The sequence below is a fragment of the Schistocerca piceifrons genome, chromosome 1, assembly GCF_021461385.2.
Source record: "Schistocerca piceifrons isolate TAMUIC-IGC-003096 chromosome 1, iqSchPice1.1, whole genome shotgun sequence".
Taxonomy (NCBI): Eukaryota; Metazoa; Arthropoda; class Insecta; order Orthoptera; family Acrididae; genus Schistocerca; species Schistocerca piceifrons.
Window position 1 is genome coordinate 802041923 of NC_060138.1, and position 26480 is coordinate 802068402.

Consider the following 26480-nt stretch of genomic DNA (forward strand, 5'->3'; position numbering starts at 1 on the left):
ACCGATAGTGCAACCATATCGGCAGCATTTTGGCGAGGCATTCGTCTTCATGGACGACAATTCGCACCCCCGTCGTGCACATCTTGTGAATGACTTCTTTCAGGATAACGACATCACTCGACTAGAGTGTCCAGCATGTTCTCCAGACATGAACCCTATCGATAGATTGAAAAGGGCTGTTTATGGACGACGTGACCCACCAACCACTCTGAGAGATCTAGGCCGTATCGCCGTTGAGGAGTGGGACACTCTGGGCCAACAGTGCCCTGATGAACTTGTGGATAGTATACCACGACGAATACAGGCGTGCATCAATGCAAGAAGACGTGCTACTGGGTATTAGAGGCACAGGTGTGTACAGCAATCTGGACGACCACCTCTGAAGGTCTCGTTGTATGGTGGTACAACATACAATGTGTGGTTTTCATGAGCAATAGAAAGGGCGGAAATGATGTTTATGCTGATCTCTATTCCAATTTTCAGTACAGATTCCGGAGCTCTCGGAACCGAGATGATGCAAAACTTTTTTGATGTGTGTGCAAAGAGCAGAGATTCGAGAAAAATCTCTCAAAGTCACTTCTCTAAATTGTATTTTGGATGCTCTCGGACTATTACGGTCTTGCCTTCTGCTCGCTCCACATGCTCAGAGACAAAAAGTACCTCCAAATAAAAACCTCTTGATATATCCCCGTACTAACCAAAGTTAACTTCTATTAAGAGTGTTCAGTGTGATCGAGGTTTATTTTTTGAGCTATCACATTACTTACGAGCGCCTTTCTATGCCATTTTAATCGATATCTTCGGAGATCAGTATTGGTTAACGTTATTTTACCTATAATGAAAATGGATTCGAGGTTCTTAACTTCATTAATGCAGTCTGCATCCTATATATGAAGACATTAGTATGTGCACGAGTGTTTAGGGGGAAACTGAACTTCACCGACAAAATTTCAGGGGTTTTCCGGGGATATTTTCTGAGTATTCTGGTATTAGAGGCCGGGTCTCCGGTGGCTAGTTACGAAGTTATTGCGTTTCGTTTGATTTCTCACCTCAATCTATCTGTGTATCTGCATCACTCTGAAAACATCTGCACAACAATGCAAACGTTAACGGTATGCACTGTGTGTATTCTTCGGTAGCAAATATGTTCCATTCACACGAGATACTTATTGCTGACAATAATAATGCTCAGTTTAGTCTTCGGCCTAAAGCTTGGGTTCAGTGCTGCTCGGTTGTGTCTCCGGTTTAATTTTATCGCAGTGTTAGTTGCACATTGTGATACACAAGGTAGGGACAAGTATATTAATGAAAATTTGGCGTATAGGCATCCCGCACAGGGTTCACTGAATCCAATGGAAGTGCGTCACAATCCTCTTCTGAACGGCAACCTCTTCGCAATATACTTCTCTAAATTGTTTCGTATCAAGGTTGTTGCGTTGCTGTGTGTTTAGTGTATAGAAACGAAGGTAAATGGGATAACAAACCGAATATATCGTAGGTACATTATTACGCTGTAACGAGCTACCGGCGAGCACGAGTTTTTTCTATCAAAATACCAACGAAATATCGCTAAACGACGTCCGAAATTTTATTGGTGGAGTTCGGTTTCTGCCTGTGTAACATTTTTTAAACGTACATGCTGATCTGCATTTAGTCGTTAATTCATGACAGGTATAGCAACGTAGAAAGGAAACTGCATGGATCGACGGGCTCAGCTGAATCTCCCATACACTAAATAGTGCAATTTTTCTTTCTTTCTTTCTTGGGATGTTTGTTCCGATTCAACGCGGGGTCGGCCGTGTTACTATTGATTTGGCAGTGTTAACTGCAGAGGGTGGCCGGATGCCCTTCCTGGCGCCACCCCTAACTCCCCCAGGACGGAATTAATGTTCCCCAGCTGTCTGCGTCTAGTGTAAGCCATGGAATAGTGTGAACGATTTCAAAGGTCTGCGAGTCGTGACACTGAGGCGGAACGTGGGGACCAGCTTGGTATTCACCTAGCGGGATGTGAAAACCACCTAAAAACCACATCCACGCTGGCCAGCATACCGGCCCACGTCGTCAATCCGCCGGGCGGATTCAATACGGGGCCGGCGCGCCTACCCGAGTCCTGGAAGTAGATCATTAGCGCTGTCGGCTACCCCGGCTGGTTAAATAGTGCAATTATATTGTGCTAAATACAGCGGTAAGGACGATTTAACAGTCCACAGGTGTACTGTCAGTACCTGGTGTCCCTGTTGGACACTATGGACCGGCGGTCAGGAAGTATGAGTGACGGAAGCAGGAGTCCACTGCAGAATGATGAAATGAATGGTTTTTGAAGTGAGGTAGTTTGTCTTGTTGCTGTGGCCATGCAGTTCACACCTATCACAGCACCAGTCGGACATCTGGGCAGCGATACGAAGATGTACTACCTGACCACGATATTACAGCATTTGGACCCCTGCGGCCGTTATCGGAAACACGCGGTGGCGTAACAGTAAACAAGTTCAGTGGTGACTAGGGGAAACGCATCGCTTTGTGAGTGATTTCGAGACAGTTGTGCAGATATCAAGTGGATCAGCGAGTCATCTTGGAATACCGCGATAGAAATACCGAAGTGCTTTCACTCGCAGGTACAATAATAATGTGGTCGACTAATAATTTGTTCCCCGGCACACTGTAGTTTGCTACCTCAGGCATGATTTACACCTGGTACTTGTAGATGTTCTTGGACGCATTTTTATTCAGGTAACGTATTTGGCCCTCGCTGTGATCATTCGTGCATAGCTTTTTAAGTAGTGACGTGCCGCTGTTCACAACTGCAGGAATGCAGTACGTTTAGCGCCTGTGAACTACTTGATGGCCATCCTGCAGGTGAAACATTGTCAATCCTTGCTGTAGGAATGCTGTACATCTCACACCTATGAACGTTTTCCTGTAGATGCGGGTCCTTCCTAATGTCCTCTGTCGTGATGCATCTTTTTTTTCTTCTGGAGGCATGCTGCGCATCCCTTGTGCAGTACCGTAACGTGTAGATACGCTATTCATCGACACAAGCACGTTCTGCATCTCGCACGTGATGAACATGTAAAAGATGACTGTATGGTGAGGTGTAAGGGAGAGTATGGTACTTTGTGCAGCGGGTAATCGCACGCGTCCAGTATCTGAAGGTAGTGAAGTTGACGACTTTTGGCCACAGATGCCATCTTTAGCGTCAACAGGAACAAGAAGATATGCGCCATTTGAGTTATGGATGGCGTGAGGTAATAAGCAGCCTAGATTCTTATTATTTTCAGCAAAGAGGAAATAAGAAGGGAAGCTTATAGTTATTACTGATTTGTATTTATCTGGAATATGTTATTAAAACCTGTAATTCATTATATGATTGCACGGATTTGCTAACAGTATAACAAAGAGAATCTGATCGTGTTAGTATGAAATGGTAGACTGGGGTAATGGTACGGTAACAGAGGACACGTGCTCAGCCCCGTTGAAAGGAAGAGGAAAGTAAGGAGTGAAAACAAACAATAGACTGGGTTCTAGAACAAGATGGGGATAGCTGAACGTGGGTGCCTTAAGGAGCAGCCAGAGCAGGTGAAAAGGAAAGCCAGGTGTAAGCAGATGTAAGGAGGAACGATCAGAATCATCGGAGGTATCGTATGTTTCAAGTATTTGTGATGATGACAATAACGATCATTAAGATAAAACAGTTAACTGGTGTACTGCAATCACTGCCTACAGTTAGTAAAGAACTTAAAAGTGTGATACTGTATCTGTAGACAAGCAGGTTGTGGTCCAGGTGTGTCGGGTGCTCCGCATAGGAAACATCCCAAGACTATGTTTTATAAATGCTTATTCAAGAAAGGAACGTTTCAAAAAATGTTAAAATACGAAAATAAAAATGATTCCAATTGAGACCACCACTGTTTGTATGACGGTATGACGTCCAAGTTGTCATTTGACAAGCAGAACTGCTTTTGTGAACGGTAGCAATAACAGTGCTGCATTGAGGGAGTATCGCCAACTGAAAGGCCTGAGGAGAGGTCCAATGTCGTTAATTGGTTTAAAAACATCATAATGAAATTCGAAAGTACACGTGAGCTTGATGTGGCACCTGAAGGAGGAAGTGTCCTATCCCGGTGGCGGTTACTGACGTGGTTGCTATTGCTGTAACTGAGCATGCGGCACGTGTCCCGGGTAGTGCTAATGCCCCTGCACTGTCACGAGGAATTGTCCATACGATGACCAACAGTACGGAATGTTTTGAGGTCTATTTTACACTAGCACCAGCAGAAAATCCAAACGGTACAGTAAGTGAAACCTCATGATCCGCAGCAACGTTCTGAATTTGTTCTTCGGTTTCTCGCACGGATCGAACTTGATGACATGTAGCCGGGCAATATTCTGTGGAGTGACGAGGCACATTTTACACTGCAGGGTGCAGTGAATACACAGAACTGCCGAAGCTGGGGTACTGTTAAACCGCATGTTGAACACGAAGAGCCGCTGCACCCGCCGTATGTGAACTGTATGGTGTGGATTCGCAAGTACTTCTACGGGGTGTTCAAGAAGTCTCTCCGCAGTGCCGTACGATTGTTAGCCGCGCGTGTCGCATGCCACAGTGAATATACCGAAATGAAACTCAGTGAAATACAAGTTATTAATTTATTGAATATTCATTTTTACTTACAAATTTTCACATTAAATGTTGCAGGTGTCCCCCCTGTTGTTGAATACACAATTCAATTCGTCTAATCACGTTTTCCAAACACAAGCTGTAACATTTCTTCTGTAACAGAAGCAGTGAAAGTGGATATTGGAGTTTTCAATTCATCAATGGATTTTGGACGGTTTATAGACAGTTGCTTTCGCTACACCTCAGAAGAAAAAGTCAGTTGGTGTTAGGTCGGGCCAAAATCCCTGTGAAATTATGCGATCACCAAAAACATCAGCAAGCAATGACATTGAAACGCGAGCTGTATGAGCGATTGCACCATCTTGTTGAAAATAACCGTTCAGTCTTTCACTTAACACAAGTTCTCTTATGAATGGGTACTGAATATCACCGCAGTATCGTTGTGCGTTTATTGTTTCGTTGAAAAATATGGGACCCACAATCCGACGTCTAGAAATTGCAATTCAAACTCCTATTTTCACAGAATGAAGTGGTTCCTCACGAATACACATTGGATTTGCAGTACGCCACATACGAGAATTCATGTACCCGTATAAATGAAACCACGCCTCATCAGTGAAAAACGTTTCATTAAGAATATCCCTTCCATTTTGTTGAACGACATTTTTGAACCATTGACAATAATGCAGTCTCTTGCCATGATCAGTATTTTTCAGTTCTTGCACGACTGTTATTTTGTATGGGAAAAGTTCTAATTTTTTCCTTGCAGCTGTGTGAGCAGTTCCGACACTAACATCGGTTTCCTGGTCGAGTTTTCTTATTTACTTGTTCGGATTCATGGACATTTTATCGGAAATGTCGAGTAGTTTATCCTTAGACAAAACGCTAGGACGATCACTTCTCGGTGCATCTGTCACTTCGAAATTTGTTAATCAAATTTAACACAGTATCGCGATGTGGGAGTGTTGTCTCCGGGAAAACTGAATTAAATGTTTGACGAACTGAAACTCTGTATTTACCGCCAGGTTTGAACACTGGTTCGACTAAAAACACATGTTCTTCAATGGTTAGCATTTTAACAGTGACAAAAACGAAACAAGCGGACAAAGGAACTAAACGTTCAACACGTAACGTCACACACCAACGATACTACTGACGCTGACTGAGATAAACGAAACAGTGAAATGTTGGGAGAGTCCACTTGAAGGGGAGTAACCCAGACAGGCGAACAATCATACTGCACGCGCGGCTAACAGTCATACGACACTGCGGAGAGACTTTGTGAACACCCAGTATTATCAGTCCGTTATTCTTTCACGAGAATACACTCAGAAGGTCTGTCAGATGGACTGTGACGTCTGAACATTACCTAGATCTCCTTGTACAGTATGTAATTCCTGCTTTGGATGAGCGAAACTGCGTGGAAACCACTGTTTTGATGCAACATGGGGCAACATCCAATGTCGCTTCGCCCAGTGCAAGATCTGCTTAACGCAACCTTCCACAAACGTGTTATCTCCAGAGGTTTTCCATATGCAGGGCCTGCAACAACACCTGATCTGAATCCACGTGACTTTTGGCTCTGGGGATATCTAAAAGACAGCGTTTATCAGGGACACATTCGGTCTCTATCTGATCTGAAGGCCAGTATATAGGAACGCGTTTCCCAGATTCCACCGGAACTGCCGCGAGCAACTGTTGAATGGCTCTGAGCACTATGGGACTCAACTGCTGAGGTCATCAGTCCCCTAGAACTTAGAACTAGTGAAACCTAACTAACCTAAGGACATCACAAACATCCATGCCCGAGGCAGGATTCGAACCTGCGACCGTAGCGGTCTTGCGGTTCCAGATTGCAGCGCCTTTAACCGCACGGCCACTTCGGCCGGCGAGCAACTGTTGACCACATCGTTGTACGGATGCAGCATCTCGCCGACGTCTCCGGTACTCATTGAACAAATTGAGTAAACCGCGGTTAGTATTAAAATCAACATTATTTCTGACTCACTTCTTTGACCCTTTCCTTAAGGTAATTACATACGGAAACATTTCTGTACGTCTTTCTTGATTCACAGCGCCACATTTTCACCTTGTGACCTCAATTGGAACTAGCTTTTTCAGTGTAAATCGGTTCTGCATTAATGCATGAGAATAGCTACCGAGTTTCGTTGTCATGTTTCCTTGCCATACGGTAATTATAGCCCCCACTCGACCTCTGTGAGTAGCCGCACTTTTAATTGTAACCAACCCGTACATTATTTGTGCAGTCGTGCAGTGCATCTGGCCATGGCGAAGGCACATGTGACACGGAGGGCGGACACACGGTGCTGATGTGCTGTGCTTGGTGTGTGCAGGCATGCTGTGCAGCTCGCACCTGTGGGGCTATCTGGCGGACACGCGCGGCCGTCGCACCGTGCTGCTGCTGACGCTGGTGGCGGATTCGGCGTGCACCGTCCTCTCCAGCTTCTCGCACTCCTTCTGGCTGCTGCTCATCTTCAGGTTCTGGAACGGCTTCTTGTGAGTACCTCCTGGTTCCCTCATACTGGCTATAGCTCTGTATTTTATCTAGACTGAAGTCATCATTCACAACCTTGTCAGTTATTGCCACAGTATCGAGTTAAAACTAACTGTCTGTAAATGTACTTATCGTCAGCCTACTGACGAATAAAGTAGAGGTAGGTTCCCGAAAAGTAAGAATATAGTTTCCTAAATTTTGTGCTGAAATTCTTACGTTATGAATGTTTGTTCTTAGTAATTTAGTTGTATTCGTACGTTGCGCCCGGGACAGGATGCTACATTTTGTTTGGCAAGAAGAATGTCGGGTCATGAATCTGGTTATGTATCTGAATATAATCATCTTGAGGCTGAAGCTCTTTTGTCTGTTTTTCCCTTTAACAATAACACATGTTTTTTGGGTGGGGTCCGGCCGGCCGGTGTGGCCGAGCGGTCGCAGGTTCGAATCCTGCCTCGGGCATGGATGTGTGTGTTAGGTTAGTTAGGTTTAAGTACTTCTAAGTTCTAGGGGACTGATGACCTCACATGTTAAGTCCCAAAGTGCTCAGAGCCATTTGAACCATTTTTTGAACCATTTCTATTGGTTGGTGTCCGCCTTTAGCAAAACATAATTTTGTTTTTTGTCCCAGATATTTTTCATTGCAGTTGCAGCATCATCAGTGTTTTTTTTTGTTATTATGGCTGTTAAACATAAGGAATGTTCTTTACTGTTTAAATACATGTAAATATTAGTTTCTAAATCGTAATTACACCCCATAGTGTGTTTTCCTGCTGTATTACGTTTTTACTGTGTCTGTTTTTCTTTACATTTTGTCACCTGCAACTATATACAACTTAATGTAGGCAAAATATTTACGCAAAAACGTAAGCGAAACATAATGTAAATAGATCACACACACACACACACACACACACACACACACACACACACACACACACGCACACACAACCTTTCACATGAATTATTAATCTCAGCCATAGCCGTAACAGTTTAGAAATCGTAATTTTTGCGTAAATATTTTGCCTACATTAAGTTGTATTTAGTTGCAGGTGATAAACTGCAAAGAAAAACAAACACTGTAAAAACGTAATACAGCAGTAAAACCACGCTATGTGGTAGGAAGGTATGAATACACAATTTTATGTGCTCTTCCAAAATCTGTGTTTACGATTTAGAAACTAATATTTACATATATTTAAACAATAACGAATATTCCTTATGTTTGACAGCCACAATAATAAAAAAACGACTGATGATGCTGCAACTGCACTGAAACATGTCTGGGACAAAAAACGAAATTGTATTTTTCTAAAGGCGGATCCCACACAAAAACAAATGTTATCTTAATATAATGACTCAATGACTTTTAATTTTGTACTTAAATAAAACTTAGTGAATTAAGAAACATAGGTTTTACTTGTTACCTTTAGCTTACGGCTTTTAGGATGTTTTAATTTAAGAGCGCAGGTTTCACATGATCGATGTTTTTGGGAGCCAAGCAGTTTACCACGGACAGGAGTCATTTTGTTACAATAGATTTCGTTTTGCTTCCAAGAGAGATAACACACTGTCCAGCCACATTAACGTGATCACCTATCAAAAATCTGAATAAACTGCTGTGAGACATGCAGAAAGAGAGTTAATGATGTTCTGGAAGGTAACTATAGGGATGTGCAGCCATGTTGACTCAGTGCCGTGGCCAGCTGCGTTATGTTACTCGATTGAGGAGCCATGACGCGAACAGCCCGATGGAGGTGTACCTACAGATTCTCGATTGGGTCTAACGTCAAGGAGTTTGATGGCCAGGGAATACAGTAAACTCATTCTGCAGCTCTTTGCACATATGCTGCGTGCTGCGTGACACATTCAATTGTCCTGCCGCTAGATGCCATAGTGCCGAGGGAAAACAAAGTGCATGTAGGGGTGGACATGGTCTCGGAGAATAGATGCATACATATACTGATCCATTGTGCGTATCAGAATGACAATAACACCACTCAGAGAATGCCCAAAGACATTCGCCAGACGATAACGTCCTCCTCTCTGCAGCTTCCTGACGATCGTTGCTGTGCCATAGAAGCCAACAGTCATCTGTCCAATGAAGCGTAAAACGTGATTCGTCTGAAAAGGCCACCTGTCGTCACTCAGTGGGCGTCCCCGACGAACAGCAGTCAGCAAGGTCACGTGAACCAGGCACCTGCTGCAGAGCCCCATTAAGCAGCAATGTTCGCTGAACGGTCGTTGAGGAGGCGTTGTTGGCAGCCCCTTTGTTCACCTGGGCGGTCAGTTGCTCAACAGTTGCACGTCTATACGCCCGTACACATCAACGCCGCTGTCGTTCATCCTTGTGATGTATGGCCTGTGGTGCTACACAGTTGCCTCGGCGTCGGTTTTGTATAGCGAAATTTTGCCATGCACGGTGCACTTTAGCCACGGCGGCAGGTGAATAGTTTTCATACTTAACTGCTTCGGAAATATTTCCATCTTTGGCCCGAAAGCCACTGATAGTAACCTTGTGACGTCAGATAAATCGCTCCCTTTTCACATTACGACAACGACTGTAGTATTTTCTGTATCCACCGACACGCTTTATGTACCCTTCACTTTACAGTGCTGCCGCCAACGGCCTTGCCGTCGTGTTAACACAGATTCCCGTCACATCACCGACATTAAGGGCTGTCGGGACTGGCCGGCACTTGGGTGGTTGACCGTCTGCGTCTGACGTGACCGTCTGCGTCTGACGAGCGCTGTTGACAAGCGGAGTGCACTCACCTCTTGTGAGGCCAAATGAGAAGCTACTTGACTGCGAAGTAGCGGCTCCAGTCACGAAAGCCGACAACGACCGGGACAGCGGTCTGCTGAGCATATGCCCTTCCATCCAGTGACGTCTATCGGCTGAGAATCACACTGCGTTCGATTAGCACCGTTGGGCATTCCAAGGCCTCTTCAGACGGAGTTCTGTTTATTGTGCTGCCACCAGTGAGTGGCTATTGCATGTTGACGTCGAACATAGGCGATGGTCAGATTAATATGACTGTACTGTATATTTAATACTAAAATTAATTTGCTATGCGAAATGTTCCTCAGCGACTACATCTAAATTTACAGATGTACTCCAAAAGCCACTGTACAGTGCCTGATGGAGGATACTTCACACTAATATTAGTGATTCTGTGTCCGATTACATTCGCTTGTTGAATGAGAGAAAAATTACTGTTTCTATACCTTTGTATGCGACCTAATGTCTGTCATCGTATTCACGTGATCCCTATACGACATATGTGATGGAGAGAGCATAACAGTTTTCTTCGAACACAGGTTCTCTAAATTTAACCAACAGGGTTTCGCAGAAATTAAGTCATCTTCAAAGGGTATCCAGTTCAGTGCCTCGAGCATTTTTGTTACACTTCTGTATGGATTATATCAAAATGCTACAGTCCTAGCAATATATGTCTGGAACCTGTTAAGCATGTGGAGGCTGTTATTTTGTAGCACAGTCTGTGCAGTAGTGTATAATTAAAATAACTGGGGGTCATAAACAATTCCAAACTGAATTGTTAATCGTATGGAATCAAATAACTCTGTACAAAGACCCTTAAAACGCTATGTATGATCACTAAGAATACTTTGGGACTGTGATTCTTGTGTACAGATGCGAGCCGCGTTGGTGGCACTTTGCTCTCGGCTCCAGGCTGTGATGGCTTCAGTTACAAAGCTTGAGGCTGCATTGGATGGACACCACTGTTGTGGGCTGGTCAGGGGGATGCAGCGGACGTCCAGCACATCAGAGCCCTCCGATCGGTACTCACTGGTGGCCAGCCCAGTTACTGCTTGCACTGAGGTTGACTTCTCCCGAGTGGTCGAGTGGGAGGTCGCACCAGGGCGTAGCAGGCGGTGAAAGACTTCCCAGGGGGCCACACATAAGGCCTCCCTGGTTAGTCTGTCTGTGCATGACACTGGCGCTGAGGCAGATGCCGTCGCCTGTCTTGTTTCAGAGGAAATTTCTCAGCCTGCAAGACCTGGACAGTCAAAAAGGGTGGAATTACTGATAGTTGGGAGACCCAATGTGAGGATCGTTACGGGGCCCCTTAGGGACATGGCTGCCAAGGGAAAGAAAACCAATGTGCACTCCGTGTGCATACTAGGTGGAGTGATTCCAGATGTGGAATGGGTTCTCCTGGATGCTATGAAGAGCACAGTGTGCAGACAACTGCAGGTGGTGGCTCGCGTCAGTTCCAACGATGTGTGTCACATTGGATCAGAAGAGATTCTCTCCAGATTCGAGCGGCTAACAGAAGTGGTAAAGGCTGCTGGTCTTGCTTGCGAGATAAAAGCAGAGCTTACCACTTGCAACATAGTCGACAGGACCGATTGCGGACCCCTGCTACAGAGCCGAGTGGAGGGTCTGTATCAGAGGCTCAGATGGTTCTGGGACCGTGTAGGCTGCAGATTCCTCGACTTGTGCCAAAGGTTGGTTGGGTTTCGGGTTCTGCTGAATAGGTTAGTAGTTCACTATACGTAGGAGGCGGCTATACGGGTAGCAAGGGCTGTGTTTCGTGTCCTGGGCGGTTTTTTAGGTTAGTGGATCTCGCGAAAAACAAAAAGGGCTTCAGTCACAAAGGGTGCAGCCGAGCACAGGAAGAACGTAGGTACAGGAACCATCGGTATAACAGTTGTAAATTGTCGTAGCTGTGTTGGGAAAGTACCAGAGCTCCAAGCGCTAAAAGAAAGCACTGATGCTCAAACCATTATAGGCACTGCAAGCTGGTGAAAGCCGGAGATAAGCCTAGCCGAAATTTTTGCGAATAACCAAACGTTGTTCCGAAAGGATAGGATAAACACGGCTGGCGGTGGCGTGTTTGTTGCTGTTAGAAGTAGTTTATCTTGTAGCGAAATTAAAGTACATAGTTCCTGTGGCAACCGGAATAAAATAATAATTGGATCCTTTTACCGACCTCCCAATTCAGATGATACAATTGCTGAAAGATTCAAAGAAAACTTGAGCGGTTAGATCATAAACCCCGGAAAATAGTAAACGGCTGTGAAAACACACTTGACCTCTTAGCAATAAATAATACTGAGTTAATAACGAGCATCAAAACGGATAAAGGGATTAGTAACACTGGGTTGTCGAAGCGAAATTGAATATTGTAACCCAAAATCCTCCAAAAATTAACGAAAAATATACCTATTTAAAAAAAATTCACTTGACGCCTTACTGAGACACAATCTGCATTCCTTGCAAATTAACAGTATAAGTATAGACCAAACGTGGCTTGAATTCAAAGAAATAGTATCGGCAGCAATTGAGAGATTATACGAAATAAATTAACAAACGGTGGAATTGATCGTCCTTGGTACACAAAACGTGTCAGAACACTGTTGTAGAAACAACGAAACAAACATGCCAATTTAAACAGACGCAAAATCTCCAAGATTGGCGATCTTTTACAGAAGCTCGAAACTTAGCACGGACTTAAATGCGATATGCTTGTAATAGTTTCCACAACGAAACTTTGTCTCGAAACCTGGCAGAAAATCCAAAGAGAATCTGGTCGTATGTGAAGTATGCTAGCGGCAAGACACAATCAATGCCTTCTCTGCGCGGTAGCAATGAAGATACTATCGAAGATAGTGCTACCAAAGCAGAGGTACTAAACACAGCCTTCCCAAATGCCTTCACAAAGGAAGACGAAGTAAATATTCCAGAATTCGAGTGAAGAACAGCTGCCAACAAGAGTAACATAGAAGTAGATACCGTCGTAGTAGTGAAGCAACTTAAATCGCTTAACAAAAACAAGTCTTCTAATCCAGATTGTATACCAATTAATTTCCTTTCAGAGTATGCTGATGCAATAGCTCCATACGTAACAATCATACAGCTTACCTTCATTATACAGTAGTATTCAACAAGGAACCGACATGCATTAATATTGGCTAGGCACTACGCGAAATCTAGATTTGCCAAGTAAAACCAGCAAAAAAAAAAAAAAAAAAAAAAAAAAAAAAAAAAAAAAAAAAAAAAAAAAAACGGACGACTGATTGCTGCGCTCTGTTGTTGTTGTTGTGGTCTTCAGTCCTGAGACTGGTTTGATGCAGCTCTCCATGCATACAGTAAAGCTGCATGCCCTCGGGAAAAATTACGGCTATAGTTTCCCCTTGCTTTCAGCCGTTCGCAGTACCAGCACAGCAAGGCCGTTTTGGTTATTGTTACAAGGCCAGATCAGTCAATCATCCAGACTGTTGCCCTTGCAACTACTGAAAAGGCTGCTGCCCCTCTTCAGGAACCACACGTTTGTCTGAAATCATATACAACCGTTCTCTCGAAGAAAGATCCATACCCGAAGACTGGAAAGTTGCCCAGGTCGCAACCAACATTCAAGAAAGGTAGTAGGAGTAATCCACTAAATTACAGGCCCTTATCATTAACGTCGATATGCAGCAGGATTTTGGAGCATATATTGATTTCGTACAGTATTACCTCGAAGAAAACGGTCTATTGACACAGACAGTCAATAAGATTTAGAAATCATCGTTCTTGTGAATCACAACTAGCTCTTTACTCGCATTAAGTGTTGAGTACTATTGACAAGGATTTCAGATTTTATTCCGTATTCCTGGATTTCGGAAGACTTTTGACACTGTACCACACAAGCAGATTGTAGTGAAATTGCGTGCTTATGGAATATCGCCTTAGTTATGTGACTGGATACATGATTCCCTGTCAGAGAGTTAGCGTACCGTAGTAATTGACGAAAAGTCATCGAATAAAACAGAAGTGATGTAAGGTGTTCCCCAAGGTAGTGTCATAGGCCCTTTGCTGTTCCTGATCTATGTAAACGATTTGGGAGATAATGTGAGCACTGTCATAGATTGTTTGCAGATGACGCTGTCGTTTATCGACTAGTAAAGTCATCAGAAGATCACAACAAATTGCAAAACGATTTAGAAAAGATGTCTGTATGATGCGAGAATTGGCAGTTGATCCTAAATAACGAAAAGTGTGAGGTCATCCACGCGAGTGATAAAAGGATCCATTAAACTTTGGTTACACGATAAATCAATCAAATCGAAAGGCTGTAAATTCAACTAAATACCTAGGAATTATAATTACGAACAACTTAAATTGGAAGGAACAAAAAGAAAATGTTGTGGGGAAGGCTAACCAAAGACTGCGTTTCATTGGCAGGACACTTAGAAAATTTAACAGATCCACTAAGGAGACTGCCTACACTACGCTTGTCCGTCCTCTTTTAGAATGCTGCTGCACGATGTGGATCTTTACCAGATAGGATTGACAGAGCACACCGAAAAAGTTCAGAGAAGGGCAACCTGTTTTATATTATCTCGAAATAGGGGAGAGAATGTCACTGAAATGATACAGGATTTGGGGTGGACATCATTAAAACAAAGACGTTTTTCGTTGCGGCGGAATCTTCTGACGAAATTACAATCACCAACTTTCTCCTCCGAATGTAACAATATTTTGTTGACGCCGATCTACTTAGGGAGAAACTATCACCATGATACAATTAGGGAAATCAGAGCTCGTACGGAAAGATATAGGTGTTCGTTCTTTCCGCGCGCGCCGGCCGGCGTGGCCGAGCGGTTCTAGGCGCTTCAGTCTGGAACCACGCGACCGCTACGGTCGCAGGTTCGAATCCTGCCTCTAGCATGGATGTGTTTGATGTCCTTAGGTTAGTTAGGTTTAAGTAGTTCTAAGTTCTAGGGGACTGATGACCTCAGATATTAAGTCCTATATGCTCAGAGCCATTTGAACCATTTTCCGCGCGCTATACGAGATTGGAATAATAGAGAACTGTGAAGGTGATTCGATGAATCCTCTGCCAGGCACTTAAATGTGATTTGCAGAGCATACATGTAGGTGAAGATGTATCATGTGATGACGAATCGCTAAGCGGTTTAAAATCCTTAAAGGGAAAATAATAATTCTACCATCACGAAAGGCGACTGGTTACAATTATTTGTGGAAACCGTCTCAAAGTCCCACATCCGTAACGGATAAAAGATTTATTCGATGCTTATTGTCATGCCTACTTGATAAAGACACCAAACGTGGAACAATGCTTTGGAATTGTTCCCACTAGCGTCTTGCACACTCCGTCATACTTTGTACAGTGGCTTACGGAGTGTAAACCTAGAGACAGATCTTCATTTCAGATGAAATGGACTTAACCAGAATCGTTCAAACAATACTAAGTTTTCCATTTGCCTTCCCCAATACGGATTTTATGTGTTTGTTCCATTTCATATCGTTTTCTCGTATCAATCGTAAATGTTTAAATGATGTGCTGCGCCCAAGATGTTTACCTCGAATCTTGTAATCGGATAATATCGGATTCTTTCTCGTTATTTTTTGAATTATGTTGTATTTATGAGCGTTTAAAGAGAGTTTTCTTTCATTACACCAAGCAGAAATATTGCCTAATTCTCTTTGCCTTTCTTTACGATCTTCCAGAGACAATACTTTTCTGTACACAACAGTGTCTTCAGTGAATAAATTGATAGTGCTGCTGAACCTATCTGATAAATCTTTTGTGCATGTTGAGAATATCACATGTTCTGTCACACTTCTTTGATTATTACGTGACGATGGAATTCACCTTGGCTATCCTGACGTGAGGTATGATTATTGGTGACTTTTAGTGAAAGGTGCATTAATATGTGTCGATATTCCTGATTGTGTTTGGATGGGTGATGCCGCAGGAATCGTCGCTGACCGTAGGTGACAACTTTACAGTGGCTGTGGTGTGTGCACAGAGAGCACAGAAAGACTGCATGCGTTTACGTTTTGAAAAAGTGAGCAAGCTGGCACGAACTAATATCTGTAGAGGGTGACTGTGTAAATGGGCCAAGTAGACCAGTTATTATGGGGTGTGTGCATCTGATCATGTTGGCAAAAAGTGTGTCCTTTGATGGTACAATTTATCGACAGTACAAAGATTTTGTAAAATTATTGACATTCATACCTTAATGTCGTGTATCGAAAACATCGATACATCTTCTGTTATATCGGTCTTTTATCATTTCACTTCGCACATACACTTACTGGATGCCGGGCGTAAGTAGTTACTTGTTTTTCTCATATCCTGTTGAATAAAGAAGCGAAACGAAGATGCATTACATACGTATATCCTGTATCACATTGTTGTTGTTGTGGTCTTCAGTCCTGAGACTGGTATGATGCAGCTCTCCATCCTACCCTATCCTGTGCAAGCTTCTTCGTCTCCCAGTACCTACTGCAACCTACATCCTTCTGAATCTGTTTAGTGTATTCATCTCTTGGTCTCCCTCTATGATTCTTACCCTCCACGCTGCCCTCCAATACTAAATTGGTGATCCTTTGATGCCTCAGAATATGCCCCACCAACCGATCCCTTCTCCTAGTCAAGTTGTGCCACAAATTTATCTGCAATTCTATTCAATACCTCCTCATTAGTTATGTGATCTACCCATCTAATCTTCAGCATTCTTCTGTAGCACCACATTTCGAAAGCTTTTATTCTGTTCTTGTCTAACTATTTATAGTCCACGTTTCACTTCCATTCATGGCTACGCTCCATACAAGTACTTTCAGAAACGACTTCCTGACACTTAAATCTATACTCGATGTTAACAAATTTCCCTTCTTCAGAAAAACTTTCCTTGCCATTGCCAGTTACATTTTATATCCTGTATACTTTGACCATCATCAGTTATTTTGCAAAACTCATTTACTACTTTAAGCCTCTCATTTCCTAATCTAATTCCCACAGCATCACCCGATTTAATTCGACTACATTCCATTATCCTCGTTTTGCTTCTATTGATGTTGTATCACATTAATAGACAAAATCTCGGCTCATCTATAAGCCAAGTACTTGAGCATTTTTAATGGATTCATTTTAATTTCTTGGAGTTATACATATATTACACGAATAAAACATATTTCTGTCTCCCACACTATATCAATGTCCAACAAATCGGATAATTCTTGATGTATTTGAAACTGCCCAGCCGGTGAAAGTCAAGTCTCTCCGAACTTTTGGAATCGGAAAGTTTCCAACTTATCTGAAGTCAGTCCTGTGTCTCCATATATTCAGTTCGACTATCCGATCAAATGCATGTGTGTGAATTGTTGCCTGATATTAAAGAAGTGACGAATTGCACCTGTCGTTGACTTTTTAATGTGTGATTTTAATTACTAAGGTAATCTAGTTGAAAACAGTGTTAGGAAATAGCAACATTAGCGTTTTTTTAAGTCCAACTTAGTATCTAGGTTCAGTGTTGGCTCAATTCAACGGCAGGTTGATTCCTAAATAAACTTGCGTTGTGATTCTATGGAAGGCCCATATCTTAAAACTGAAACTTTAATCATTTATGTTTAGAAATGTTCAAATGTGTGTGAATTCCTAAGGGACCAAACTGCTGAGGTCATCGGTCCCCAGACTTACACACTACTAAAACTGACTTATGGTAAGAACAACACACACACACCCATGCCCGAGGGACGACTCGAAACTCCGACGGGAGGGGCAGCGCTGACCGTGAGACCGTGCCTCTAACCGCGCGGACACTCCGCGCGGCTAACCACTTACGGCTGAATCTGAAGACGACAGCGGATCAGTCGATGCACTAGGAAAATAAATGGTGAACAAGAAGAAATATTCGAAGTACTCTTAAGATTCTGCATTTCTATTGACGTCAGGGGAAGTGTAGGCGCAGAATCAGTCTTGTAGAGACACACTACCGTCAAATTGCACCTGTATTTTCTTTATTTGTTCTTCACGACAACCACCTCATCATTTACAGTAGATATTACAAATGTGTATTCAGCTTCGAAGTATTTCCATAGATTTTCAAAATTTTCTCACAAAAACAATATCCTTTGCTCTTTATTGTCATTTCATTATCCTCGCTACATATGAGCGTGGGGTGTGCTGTCAGTGGATTCAAGTCACCGCTCTTGAGCCATATGAGAGCAAAAGTTTAAAACATACTATAAAATTGGACACAGAGGTTGACAAAGTGAATGATTGATAGAAATAAAGGATAGAGATTCAGTTGCGTAATTTAAAATATAAAAATTTATATAAATATATAGTAATTTACATATAGTATAATAATTTAAATTCTGTTTGTTGCTTAAGTAAAAGAGTGACACAGATGATATGGCAAATGAATGTTTCACAAAAGTTAAAAGACAAAGGGACAGTAGCATAAGTTAAAAAGTAAAAAGCCAGTGTGGCGATTGATTAACGTAGAGACATACATGAGTGAAATGATGAGTAGGCCTAGACTGCCACGAAGAAGAGTATCATGGGAAAATAACAGTTGGGGTAGCGCGTAAGAGGGTATTTATGTGGGTGGATGTTTGGAGTAGGAACGCGGGAGAGTGAAGAGGGATGCCGTTCCAGTTGATGCCTTAGGATGTGGGTGTCGAGGAGTGGAGAAGAAGGAAGTCCTGAGCAGATGAGGGGGAAGGGTTCTGATTAGATCTGGTAGGATGGGTATATGTCAGGTGGATTTCATGGTCGTGTAACGAAGGCGATTCAAGTTTCATTGGGAGAGGGTGTGGAGAGTATGTAGGTGTAGCGCTGTGGCAGAGTACCAGGAGCGGTGAGCAGGGGGAAAACTAGGGGGTGGGTAGTGTCGAGTTTACGGGTAACGTAGGATATTCGGAGGTGTTTAAGATGGAAGAGTGGGGGAGAGGAATTTTACAAGTTGGCAGAGGACGCAGGTGGGAGTGGGTAAGCGGATTCGAAAGGCTAGACGGAGTGCATGGCGTTCGCGGGTCTATCTGTAGGGTGTAATAAAAGGAGGAAGGCGCGGAATCCATGCATTTGTGTAGCAGAGGATGGTTCGGAGGTGGGATTTATAGGTGTGGAGGATTCTGGAATAGTTAAATCCCAAAAATAATACTTAGAACCAGTTCTACTTTTCTTTCTAACGTGAACCCACACTTTACTTGTTGGAGACGACATTGGTAAACCAACACCGTCAACAACGATGCATATTCTGTTTGGAGACTACTGAACCACAGACTGTGACTTAGAAATGCCAGTCGTGTAACAAGCAGCGGCTGTCGTTGCCTTTTGCAGCATCTGCGGGGCGGCAGCGGTGGTGTTCGCGTACCTGGGCGAGTTCCACGGTTTGGCGACCAGGGCGCGGGCCGTCGTCTGGCTGGGCGTCTCCGTCGCCGTGGGCACCATCTGCCTGCCAGGTAGGCAAGGGCTGCTCCTGCTGGCTGCCAACCGGGCACGTACAGTCACTGTTACGTGTTGCATTGCCGTACGGAACATTGAAACGAACACGTTTTCAGCGTAAGAAATAACAAAAACAGATTTTCTCATTAGTGTCATTTTGCGCGTACAAACATGCTGATTTAGGTTTTCCGTGATTTCCTTAAATTACCTAATGCAAATGCCGGGATGGTTCTTTTGAAAGGAGACGGCAGATTTCCATACCCATGCTTCCTTAATCCGATGTTGTGCTCCGTCTTCAGTGAGCACATTGTCGACGGCATATCATGATCGTTCTTCCTTCCACAATACAATTTCACCGCTGTGAAGATTCCAGTAGGAAGTAAATATTCTACGGCAGTACTGCAGACGTCGGTCACGTTTTGTAACCCCATATGAGAATTGCTGACTCGTGTAACTACTCAAAGACATGTAACCAAGGCAGTGCGTATGTTGGCTAGGGTTCTTGCGACTGCATCCTGTCCACACATCTCACCTCAAACTGTGCACTGAAGACTTCGAGTGGTCGCTCCGTTTGCTTGGCGATGTGAGTAGACGTCTGAAATAAAATGAACAAAAAATCTTTTATCAGGAGAGTAATAGGCGCCCCTGTAGCGGCACAACAGAAATTTGAAGTGTGAACTGCTGGGAAGTGCGCGCTATTCATCAGATCTGTCGCCGTCTGTCTTTCAACTACTCCTGCACCATATAAATAAATTTATTTCTTGTTCCTGTGTGGATCCGCAGCCTCTAAATACTTCACAGGAGAAAACATCGTTCGTAGAAGGCTGTAAAGTAAACGATCTTTATTTAAACCGTGCGATTAGCTAATTTAGACAATTTGTCATTTTCATGTACATGTGTGATATTATGTATAACATACAATGAGGTAACAAAAGTCAAGGGATACCTCCTAATATTGTGTCGCACCTCCTTTTGCCGGGCGAAGTGGAGCAAGACGACGTGGCTTGGAGTCAAGTTGCTAGAAGTCCCTTGCAAAAATATTGAGCCTCTGTAGCCATCCATAATTGCAAAATTGTTGCCGGTGCAGGATTTTGTGCACGAACTGACCTCTCGATTACGTCCCAAAAGTTTTTAATCCGATTAATGTCAGGCGACGTGGGTGGCCAAATCGTTCTCTCGAAATGCTCAGAATGTTCATGTTTGGGGACATGAAGTCCATGAATGGCTGCAAATGGTCTCCAAGCAGCCGAACATGACCATTTCCAGTCAACGATTGGTTCAGTTGGACCAGAGGACGTAGTTGATTCCATGTAAAACCAGCCTACACCATTGTGGAGCCTCCACCATTCAAAGTCTGTTGATTCCCGTCGTGTGGCCACAATCACGTGGGAGACCTTTCCACATGCGTCACCTGAGTACAAATGAAAGGTCCGCCAAATGCACAGCTCTTTTATACCTTGTGTACGCGAAAAAACTGTGTATGTCCTTATCGTTATCCGATGACTTGTCACCTCCCGTAAATAAATTTATAGTTAGGAAACCTTTTAGAGCAGTGGTTCCCAACCACCCAACCAGGGGGTAATTACCCCCAGAGGGATAAAATGTAATTTTCGGAGGTTAAAACCAAAAGGATACAATTGTGTTTCGATCACAAAATTAAATTATTACTAGCATCATTATTTCGTAAGACTTTAATATTGATTACATAAGTTACCTTAAATTACGTCTTTTTTCCAGACTCTAGCCTTAAAGCATGTCAGGCTGTGGTGGTGGTTACAGCCTGTGAAACGAATGTATTAACATCTCTCTCACATTGTCTATCCACTACACACATACTTTGTACTTTCTTCCACGCATCTGTTAAAATTAAGACACATGCATCACATATTGTTATATTATCTCATGAAAACGCCTCCTTGAGTATTAGGCAGTTCCTCTAAGAGACCATATATTGATTCATTATTCACTTCATAACAGTAAATGAACTGACAGCACAACAGTAGTTATCTAACGTCTACGTCACTGCTGTGTGGCCTACACTGTATTATTATTATTATTATTATTATTATTATTATTAACACTGGCCGGACACAAAGGTTTGGCAGCCCGAAGTCTTCCAATTTCTGCCAATTCAGATGTCAGGAATCATTTACAATGAGTGGGCCTAAATGTAGTTCACACATTCGGTTGGTTCTGAACAGGGATGCGGGATGTGGGTGAAGCAAGTGCTGCTAGGGAGAGGAGTGGTGGAGAGGAAGCATTTTTAGTGGTAGTGGTGGTGGTAAGTTCCTATGGGACCAAATTGCTGAGGTCATCGGTGCCTACGCTTACAGACTACTTAATCTAACTAAAACTAACTCACGCTAAGGACAACACAAACACTCATGCCCGAGGGAGGACACGAACCTCTGACAGGGGGAGCCGCGCGAACTGTGACAAGCGGTCTTAGACCACGTGGTTACCACGCGCCGCGCATGTTTAGTAACAAGTGTCTACTCTCAATGTGGATAGTTAGCTTTCTTTCCAGAGAAAGTGGTTTAGGTAACAGTCGCAATGCACTGAGTACTGTTTTACCATTCTACAAAAGAAGTTGTCACAAATTAGTACCGAGCGAGGTGGCGCAGTGGTTAGACACTGGACTCGCATTCGGGAGGACGACGGTTCAATCCCGCGTCCGGCCTTCCTGATTTAGGTTTTCCGTGATTTCCCTAAATCGCTCCAGGCAAATGCCTGGTTCGTTTGAAAGGGCACGGCCGACTTCCTTCTCCATCCTTCCCTAATCCGATGAGACCGATGACCTCGCTGTTTGGTCTCTTCCCCCAAACAACCCAACCCAACTCACAAATTAGTCATAGTAATTGTCTCACGGTTTAATAAAACACTTGTAATAGCTTAACACCATTTATCTTTCATCTATTTAAAATGAATGTTTTCAAAGAAAGTTCTTTTTCATTCGTAAGTTTCGATGGGAACTGATGTTAAACGTGGAGGAGAGGGGCGAGGGGTACCAGCTAATATCTACATCTACATCTATACTCCGCGAGCCACCTTACGGTGTGTGGCGGAGGGTACTTATTGTACCACTATCTGATCCCCCCTTCCCTGTTCCATTCACGAATTGTGCGTGGGAAGAACGACTGCTTGTAAGTCTCCGTACTTGCTCTAATTTCTCGGATCTTTTCGTTGTGATCATTACGCGAGATATATGTGGGCGGTAGTAATATGTTGCCCATCTCTTCCCGGAATGTGCTCTCTCGTAATTTCGATAATAAACCTCTCCGTATTGCGTAACGCCTTTCTTGAAGTGTCCGCCACTGGAGCTTGTTCAGCATCTCCGTAACGCTCTCGCGCTGACTAAATGTCCCCATGACGAATCGCGCTGCTTTTCGCTGGATCATGTCTATCTCTTCTATTAATCCAACCTGGTAAGGGTCCCATACTGATGAGCAATACTCAAGAATCGGACGAACAAGCGTTTTGTAAGCTACTTCTTTCGTCGATGAGTCACATTTTCTTAGAATTCTTCCTATGAGTCTCAACCTGGCGCCTGCTTTTCCCACTATTTGTTTTATGTGATCATTCCACTTCAGATCGCTCCGGATAGTAACTCCTAAGTATTTTACGGTCGTTACCGCTTCCAATGATTTACCACCTATGGCATAATCGTACTGGAATGGATTTCTGCCCCTATGTATGCGCATTATATTACATTTATCTACGTTTAGGGAAAGCTGCCAGCTGTCGCACCATGCATTAATCCTCTGCAGGTCCTCCTGGAGTACGTACGAGTCTTCTGATGTTGCTACTTTCTTGTAGACAACCGTGTCATCTGCAAATAGCCTCACGGAGCTACCGATGTTGTCAACTAAGTCATTTATGTATATTGTAAACAATAAAGGTCCTATCACGCTTCCCTGCGGTACTCCCGAAATTACCTCTACATCTGCAGATTTTGAACCGTTAAGAATGACATGTTGTGTTCTTTCTTCTAGGAAATCCTGAATCCAATCACAAACCTGGTCCGATATTCCGTAAGCTCGTATTTTTTTCACTAAACGTAAGTGCGGAACCGTATCAAATGCCTTCCTGAAGTCCAGGAATACGGCATCAATCTGCTCGCCAGTGTCTACGGCACTGTGAATTTCTTGGGCAAATAGGGCGAGCTGAGTTTCACATGATCTCTGTTTGCGGAATCCATGTTGGTTATGATGAAGGAGATTTGTATTATCTAAGAACGTCATAATACGAGAACACAAAACATGTTCCATTATTCTACAACAGATTGACGTAAGCGAAATAGGCCTATAATTATTCGCATCTGATTTATGACCCTTCTTGAAAATGGGAACGACCTGCGCTTTCTTCCAGTCGCTAGGTACTTTACGTTCTTCCAGCGATCTACGATAAATTGCTGATAGAAAGGGGGCAAGTTCTTTAGCATAATCACTGTAGAATCTTAAGGGTATCTCGTCTGGTCCGGATGCTTTTCCGCTACTAAGTGATAGCAGTTGTTTTTCAATTCCGATATCGTTTATTTCAATATTTTCCATTTTGGCGTCCGTGCGACGGCTGAAGTCAGGGACCGTGTTACGATTTTCCGCAGTGAAACAGTTTCGGAACACTGAATTCAGTATTTCTGCCTTTCTTCGGTCGTCCTCTGTTTCGGTGCCATCGTGGTCAACGAGTGACTGAATAGGGGATTTAGATCCGCTTACCGATTTTACATATGACCAAAACTTTTTAGGGTTCTTGTTTAGATTGTTTGCCAATGTTTTATGTTCGAATTCGTTGAATGCTTCTCTCATTGCTCTCTTTACGCTCTTTTTCGCTTCGTTCAGCTTTTCCTTATCAGCTATGATTCGACTACTCTTAAACCTATGATGAAGCTTTCTTTGTTTCCGTAGTACCTTTCGTACATGATTGTTATACCACGGTGGATCTTTCCCCTCGCTTTGGACCTTAGTCGGTACGAACTTATCTAAGGCGTACTGGACGATGTTTCTGAATTTTTTCCATTTTTGTTCCACATCCTCTTCCTCAGAAATGAACGTTTGATGGTGGTCACTCAGATATTCAGCGATTTGTGCCCTATCACTCTTGTTAAGCAAATATATTTTCCTTCCTTTCTTGGCATTTCTTATTACACTTGTAGTCATTGATGCAACCACTGACTTATGATCACTGATACCCTCTTCTACATTCACGGAGTCGAAAAGTTCCGGTCTATTTGTTGCTATGAGGTCTAAAACGTTAGCTTCACGAGTTGGTTCTCTAACCATCTGCTCGAAGTAATTCTCGGACAAGGCAGTCAGGATAATGTCACAAGAGTCTCTGTCCCTGGCTCCAGTTCTGATTGTGTGACTATCCCATTCTATACCTGGTAGATTGAAGTCTCCCCCTATTACAATAGTATGATCACGAAACTTCTTCACGACGTTCTGCAGGTTCTCTCTGAGGCGCTCAACTACTACGGTTGCTGATGCAGGTGGTCTATAGAAGCATCCGACTATCATATCTGACCCACCTTTGATACTTAACTTAACCCAGATTATTTCACATTCGCATTCGCTAATAACTTCACTGGATATTATTGAATTCTTTACTGCTATAAATACTCCTCCACCATTGGCGTTTATCCTATCCTTGCGGTATATATTCCATTCTGTGTCTAGGATTTCGTTACTGTTCACTTCCGGTTTTAACCAACTTTCCGTTCCTAATACTATATGCGCACTATTTCCTTCAATAAGAGATACTAATTCAGGAACCTTGCCCTGGATACTCCTGCAGTTTACCAATATTACGTTAACTTTTCCTGTTTTTGGTCTCTGAGGACGGACGTTCTTTATCAACGATGATAATGTCCTCTCTGGTAAGCCGTCAGGTATTTTATCGTTTCGCCCTCAGGGGTAATGATCGCAGAAAGGTCGGGAATCACTGTTTTAGAGGTTACAGCTGGTCTATATGCATAACCAAACCACCTAAGAAATGTCGGACAAGATGCATTAGCCTAAAAGTGGATGGTCGCATTTTCACACCACAAAGGCCTTGCACTACCACACCGATAAATTTCACATTGCGCTCGTCGCATGACACAAGAACATTCACGGCATTTGTGATTGCTTGTGCTACGGGTATTGCTTTATGAGCCAGTGTGGAGGTTGACGGTCGAGCCGTGGCGTGCCCGCAGGTCTGGCGTGGCTGGTGATCCCCAACAGCCACTGGACGCTGGCGCTGGGCCCGCTGGAGTACGGGCCGTGGCGCATCCTGCTGCTGCTGTGCGCGCTGCCCGGCCTGCTGGCGGCGCTGCTCATCTGGGCGCTGCTGCCGGAGAGCCCCAAGTTCCTGCTCGCCACCGGCCGCAACCACCAGGCGCTCGACGTGCTGCGACTCATCTTCGCCACCAACACCGGCAAGGACCCTCTCGACTTCCCCGTGAGTGTCGCCTCTCGCCATTTCAAATCTTGCACGTGTATAATAGCATTCCCGATGTTTCTGTTATGCGACGCTAGTACTTGTGGAGAAAAAGGTGTAAATGTACTAAAATATTCATTTCTTTAATTTTTCACTATAGTCGACATAATCGTCTTCAGAGATTCAGCAACTGACTTGATAAGTAAGATAATTCTGAGTTATTGTTACATCTCACTTGTATATTCTTAATTAGAGTACATGTCAGATCGCTCTGGATTACCAGAGTACTCTGATATGTGGTTCTGCGTAGAAAAGACGTGTTGCTGACACAACTACTTAGATCTGAAGATGATCCAGAGTATTCGAAACGTGTAATATAATTAAAAATGTGCAACTGAGATGGAACAATAAATCAGAATTATTTTATTTTTTTGGCCAGACTGTTATAAATGACACCAAATATTTCACTTCTGCCATCTGTATGTGAGAAATGAGTTATCAAACGTACATGCTTGCATGTCATCAAAGGTGTGTATATGTGTCATCATTGTTGCACACAAGGCAATACGCACGGCCAGAAACGTTAATATGACCACCGCGAATGTTTAACATCGACATGCAGTAACATCTCACAGACGATAGGAGGCAGCACTAGCAGCAGACGGTATATAAAGCGTGTTGGGGGACGCGGAAAACAGTGCAGCTGTTGTCGTAACGCGGAAATGGA

The 26480-nt window shown here is 43.4% G+C and overlaps 1 protein-coding gene across 1 annotated transcript in view; it reads left to right on the top strand.

Annotated features, from left to right (window-relative positions):
* Window positions 1-26480, top strand: part of LOC124775238 (synaptic vesicle glycoprotein 2A-like) — a 125721-nt gene that overhangs the window by 55046 nt on the left and 44195 nt on the right. Inside the window, exons 4-6 of the mRNA XM_047250079.1 lie at window positions 6973-7135; window positions 19235-19356; window positions 25530-25774. Coding sequence (XP_047106035.1) covers window positions 6973-7135; window positions 19235-19356; window positions 25530-25774 — 530 coding nt within the window. The remainder of the gene's footprint in view (window positions 1-6972; window positions 7136-19234; window positions 19357-25529; window positions 25775-26480) is intronic.